Raw genomic sequence first — 6,470 nt, forward strand, 5'->3', positions numbered from 1 at the left:
ACTCGACCAAGTATTTTACATGTCTGGAATAATGGGACATTTTGCCAGAAGCTGCCAGAACAAACCTGGTAAATTTGTTAACAAGAAAAACAAACAACCTAAGAAAAAACGCACAAGTTTTTTTCCTGTTTGGGGATGAAAATTAATGAAGATTAGAAAGAGAGCCCGACCATCTTTAATGTGAAAACATCCAAATATAAAACAAAAGGGTATTCTAAGGTGCAACATCATGGGTAGTGGTGGGCATCGACATTCGCAATTCGTAACAAGAAGCAAATATGTTACTAATTGCTGCTAATTGTGGAAAAAGTTGTTGAGAATTGTAAAATGGCAACGCAGAATAACCTAGGGACGATTTCTATCAAACACATTGCAGGGCCATGCGCTTTGTGGCCCGTAGCTGAAGTCAGCTTGAATAGTTAACCAGTTAACCAAACCCAACCACAGTTGTCTAAAAACTTGGACGGCCATTTTCTTGCCCCAGCCACGTTGCTTGAGCAATTGCCAGCGAAGAGAAGCGTTCTGATTGCTGATCGACGTGTTATGAGAATATAAAAATGTCGCGTTTCTATCAACGACCTGAAAATGCACTCAAAAGAGCAAATGGTCTGTATTTTGTTATTCACGAGTACTTTACTAATTACTACTCAAGTTGATTTCTTAAATGTTGTGTTCACCGGTTTATATCGCTCGCTTATTGACAAAATGCTGTTACTTCTGTTACAGAGTTCATTGAAGTGGGGAAACCTATTCGAGCCTTGGATGCCCTAGCTGAAGTTATTAAGAGCAAGAAATATCGGTCAACAACTTATTCAGAAAAAGTGCTAGAACCCATAATGATCAAATACTTGGAACTTTGTGTGGATTTGAAAAAGGCGTACATGGCTAAGGAAGGCTTGTTCCAATACCGTAACATGTGTCAATCTGTAAGGATTAACTTGTTTCATGTTTTCCTTCTTACAAACTCATGATGATTGTTGTTTATTTACAGGTAAATGTTGCATCATTAGAAAATGTTGTACGATTCTACCTTAATTTAGCTGAGGAAAAAACAGAAGCAGCACGTCAAGAATCCCATCAAGCTGTTGTGGATATTGATGATCTGGACAATGTTGCTACTCCTGAAAGTATACTTCTGAGGTAGTCAATTCATTGCATTTTTTTCTGGTTGATTATGTTATCATGATTTCTTTGTGCTCAGTGCTGTCAGTGGAGAAGATGCCCAAGACAGGTCTGACCGTGTGATTTTGACTCCATGGGTCAAATTTCTTTGGGAGTCATACAGACAGTGTTTAGAGTTGCTTCGAACTAATTCGAGGGTTGAGAAACTGTACCATGATACTGCTCAACATGCCTTCAAGTTTTGTCTGAAGTATGCTCGGAAAACCGAGTTTCGTAAGCTCTGCGAGAATCTAAGGTCTCATCTTGCTTTGATGGTAAGAAAATTATTTTTTAAATTATTATTTGTTTAGAAATGTGTTAAAAGACAATATTTATATCATAGGTGAAAGGAACCCCATCTGTAACTGCTGTTAATTTGAGTAATCCTGAGACTCAACAAATGAATTTGGAAACCAGACTCTTGCAACTTGATTTCGCCATTCAAATGGAGTTGTGGCAAGAAGCATATAAAGCCATTGAAGACATTCACGGATTAATGATATTGGCTAAGAAAATGCCCCGTCCTCAACAAATGGCTCAATACTATCAGAAAATTGCCCTCGTTTTCGGAAAGTCTGGAAATCATTTGTTCCACGCTGCAGCTCTGTTTCGGCTTTTCCAACTGTCACGGGACTTGAAAAAAAATATTACGACTGAAGAACTTCAAAAACTTGGATCGCGCGTACTTGTTGCAACTTTAGCAGTACCATTACCCTCTGCACACCCTGAATTTGATCGTTTCATTGAAACCGAGAAAAGTGCTATGGAAAAAACGCAAAAACTAGCTACTCTTCTTCATTTGAATCAGCCTCCTACACGTAATGGATTGATTAAAGATTTGGTTCGCCTTGGTGTGGTAGCTACTGCAATGCCTCAGTTGCAGCAGTTGTATCATTTCTTGGAGGTAGAGTTCGACCCATTACATTTATGTAACAAAGTCAAGAACATTCTAGCGTTTATGGCCGAAGTCGAAGAGACATCTTATTTGAACCAATATATTCATGCCTTGGAAGAAATCACGCTTACCAGATTGGTAAAGCAAATAGCCCAGCTCTACTCGACTATCCGATTCGAACGTTTGGTGCAATTGGCTCCCTTTGCATCTCCATTTGACTTGGAACGCATTGTTGTTAATGCAGTCCGTCATACCGATATGCAAATAAGGATTGATCACCGTAACAATTGTCTTCACTTCGGCACTGAATTATTTGAAGCTCAACGCGAAGATTTACCAGAAGGACCGACTCTACAGGTAGAAATGTTAAAAAGTCATGACCAATGAAATGTTAGCTTTATCTTTTTTTTTGTGTTTTTTTTAATTCTTTCTGATTTTATAACTTTTCTAGGCTATGCCTTCTGAACAGATACGTACGCATTTGATTACAATGTACTGCGTTCTCAACAAAGCGACAATTGCTGTTGTTGGTAATGCTCCTACTAAAGAAGAAAGACAGTTGAAAGTCCAGATCGCTGCACTTTATCATCAAAATAAAGTAATTATAACTCCATTCGTTACGTTGTTAGCAATTTGTTTAATGTGATTATTTTAGGCTAGAGACCACCACCAACTTCTTAGCCGTCAAAAGATTATTGAAGATCGCAAGGAATACCTTGAAAAATTGAATACTGAACGTGAAGAAGAAGAAGGTCGTCGTCAGGAGGAGCTGATAAGGCAGCAGTTGCTAGCAGAACAACGCCGTCTTGAAGCTGAGCGACAAGAACGAGAGAGGCTTCGTCAAGAAGCAGAACTTCGCCAAGTTCAAGCAAGGCATCTCAAAGAGAAGGTTGCTCAGTTTAGCCAAACAGCAATTGGGCAAAAAGTAATTCAACTTGCTTACCACCTGCTATGTGACGACATATTTTCATTTCATTATCTTTTTTGTAGGTTATTAAAAAAATGGAAGATGAAGATATATCAAAATTAGATCCAGACTTGATAATGGCGCGCCAATTGGAAGAATTGGAAAAAGAAAGAAAGGAATTACAAGTATGACATCTATTAATTAACCGTATTCGACACTTAAATGTTTATTGGTGGGTCTTCTGCAGACTAAGTTGAGGAGCCAGGAAAAAAAAATTGATCACTTGGAACGCGCCAAACGTATTGAAGAGATTCCTCTTTTGGAGAAATATCTAGCTGAACGTAAGGTCCAAGATAAATTGTTATGGAAACAGCAAGAAGAAGAAAGAATTGCCCAACTTCAAGAAGAACGCAAAGTGGCAATGTTACATCGTGACCGTTTGATGCGTATGCGAGTCGACAAAGAAAAGTTTATAGATAACTTGAAATCGGCTCGTAGAAGCGTTTTTAAAGAGAAATTGGCTGAATTTGAAACCATGTATGATACGGTGAGATCTGACCGTTTAAAACAACGCCGAGAACAGAGACGGGAACAGCGGCGCATTCAATGGATTAAAGGTTTGCATCTTTAAATTCGTTTCTTATAAAACAAAACTAAATCACATTGATAAATTAACAAACAAATCATTGCGGTATTAGAAAAAGAAGAAGCGGAACAAAGAAAGCGTGATGAAGAATTGAAAAGACAGAGAGAAGAAGCTGAGCGCATTGAACAAGAACGCCGCCAGGCAGAACTTGATGAACTTCGTAAACGACGTGAAGCTGCTGATCAAGTTTTGTTGAAGCAACGCGAACGCGAACGTGAAATAGAGGAAAAGCAAAAGCGGCGAGAAGAAGAGGAACGTGAACGGGAGCGTGAAGTCCGTGATAAAGAAAGAGAGGTAGATATTGCTGTGCACAAGTCCTGGTTTTTCCAATTTCCAGTTGGTAGCTTAGTATATTTTGATATATTTTTAACATTTCAGCATTAATATGCTAAAGTAAGAAATTCATATCTTTTTCTGTCTGACGAATTATGTTGAACAGCCTCGACAATTTTTATGTTAAAACTTGAATTGTAGGAATTTTCTTTGTTGTTTAGCATTTTTGCGTTTATAGGAACGAATTAACTTTTTTTTTTTGTGTGGAGTAGCATGTGAATCCATCGTTGAAAGAACGCCCTTCGGAATCTAGTTGGCGCAGAGGCCCAGCTGAAAATTCGGATGGGAGACAGGCAGAGCCCTACAAACCACCCAAAGAGGCGAAGTGGCGGAATAATCGGAGTGAAAAGTATTCTTCTCGTCCGGAAGCTGATGATGTTGAACGTCGTGATAGGGACGACAGAGATCGCCGAGAAGTTGAGGAACGTCGTGATCGTGAAGATCGTCAAGATTGGAGGAGTTCCAAGGAAGTGGAACGTCCTCGCGAGATTCGACAAGACAGAGGTGGGCGCGATTTCGCTGCTCTTAGAGATCCTGCTAGAAAAAATATGGACATGGATCGTCAACCGCAATTTCGAGATGAAGAAAAACCTCGTAGAGATGAACGCGAAATCCGTCGTGCAGCTCCACCATTCGCTTCTCGAGACGGCGAATCGAATTGGAGAGTTTCTCGTGGGCCGGTAGAACGTCAACCGGACAGAGGAGATCGCGATCGTCAACCGGACAGGGGAGATCGTGATCGTCAACTGCGATCTGATCGAGAGGATGTAAGTGGGCGTTCTTCACGCCCGGTTACTGATCGTGAAGATCGTGAGCGACCTTTAATTCGCTCAAACGATCGGGAACGCGAAAAGCCCAAAAGTAAGTCAATAATTTTTTTCTTTTCTCTTACACTATTAAATTTTACATTTATTATATCTAGTTGAACGAAAAGAGATCGACGACGAAGGATTTACTAAAGTGAGTAATCGACGATAAACTTTTCACAACAATTTTGATGTCTTCCTGAGGAAACTTGATAAAATTGGGAGTTTTTCGGTATTCAGTATATATTTTTTCTTCATTTCTGTTAGAATCTTAACATTAATCATCAGCTTTGCCTCAATCATTGGAACAGCCAAATGGTTATCGAATACACAAGTTTCCTCAGTTTTGCGTTTTATGTAGAATTCAATTTGTGTTCACAATGCAAAGGAAATTAAATAACGGTTCAAAAAATTACGTTTGTCAAAGTTTATGTCAGTACTGCTATGGCGACATATTTCATCCACATGGTTTACAGACTTCCCGCCACCCCCCAGCTTGGAGTTATTCTTGGTCGTCCTTGATTTTCTAAAATAGGAATCGAAACATGTGAACTGTGTAATGAACTAAAAGAAGGGTATGAAATTAAATTTATAACAGTTAATAGGGGTATCATGTTTTTTTTTCATGGCCTACTTAACATCCCGGTATTATAGCACGATAACGGATAGGTATAGGGACATTCCAAGCCAAAACGACAAAAACTTGCTGCGGCCACATCTCAAAATTATTATTTTTTTTAAATAATTCTTTAATATAGGCCAAAATAAGACTTTGCCGAAGTGTTTTGAAAAATAAGGGGATGGGCGTGGCATCGATTTTTATTTTAAGTACCCTGCTGATACCGTATTTATTTTAATTACATTTTTTGTATTTTAAACTAAAATAAAGGGGAAATTGTTGATCAGAATGTGTTAACGGAATGATAACCTAATTTTAGAAAAGATCGCGTAGGTATCGGACAATCCAGGTGGCAGCACCATCGATCTTTCCGAAAGCTAAAAACCCCCTTACTTTTTACTATGCGCTAGGTATGATGTCACAAGTTTTTTTGCAGTCTTTATTCGATTATTATACAGTCAGATATTGATATTCTAAGTATACTAAAGAAGTTAATCCCAACTTTAGTAGAAAATATTAAATTTAATGCAGAAAATCCAAAAAGTGTCAAATTTGCTTTTTTTTTGAAAATTCGCAGAAAGTGTTGACATTTTTTTTCTTGAAAATTGCACATTATATAGCTTAATATGCCCTCAACAACATACAAAATTTGGATGTGTATTATTTTTTGTTTTCGAGAAATCTTCCTTTTCCCATGACACTCTAAAATTGAATTTTTAATCAGAATTTTCGCTGCCCAAAATCAATCCAAAAATATGCGTATGGTTAAAGGATTGTCTAACACTTCATAGTAAACAAAATTTAAAAACAAAATAAGTGAAAAATAACAAAACCTTGCAATTATCGGTGTTTTAAATTTTTTCTAACTAAGTGAGGACCCCTGAAAACATCTTATTTAGAAAAAAATTAAGTACACCCATAATTGCTGGGTTTTATTTTTTTCACTTATTTGAGTTTTTTCTTTTTTAAAATTGTGTTTGCTTTGAAGTGTTAGATAACCCTTTAACCATTTAACCACCCCAAACCAGCATTTAAAATTTCTTCGGTTTTTGCCATGCCGACCTTAATCCTGTAAGCCACCTAGCGCTGGCGATAACAACATT

The 6,470-nt window shown here is 37.9% G+C and overlaps 1 protein-coding gene across 1 annotated transcript; it reads left to right on the forward strand.

The window, feature by feature from the left end:
- The first annotated feature begins 425 nt into the window (after positions 1-425).
- On the forward strand, positions 426-5,092 carry LOC124337504 (eukaryotic translation initiation factor 3 subunit A-like). Its single transcript, XM_046791517.1, has 12 exons — positions 426-606; positions 727-926; positions 992-1,140; positions 1,202-1,436; positions 1,505-2,413; positions 2,508-2,654; positions 2,712-2,981; positions 3,047-3,148; positions 3,211-3,580; positions 3,662-3,903; positions 4,155-4,803; positions 4,865-5,092. Exons 1-12 carry the CDS (start codon positions 558-560, stop codon positions 4,918-4,920), a joined length of 3,378 nt encoding a protein of 1,125 aa, XP_046647473.1. The 5' UTR covers positions 426-557; the 3' UTR covers positions 4,921-5,092.
- Positions 5,093-6,470: the final 1,378 nt, after the last annotated feature.

This window comes from Daphnia pulicaria, chromosome 4 (genome assembly GCF_021234035.1).
Source record: "Daphnia pulicaria isolate SC F1-1A chromosome 4, SC_F0-13Bv2, whole genome shotgun sequence".
Lineage (NCBI taxonomy): Eukaryota > Metazoa > Arthropoda > Branchiopoda > Diplostraca > Daphniidae > Daphnia > Daphnia pulicaria.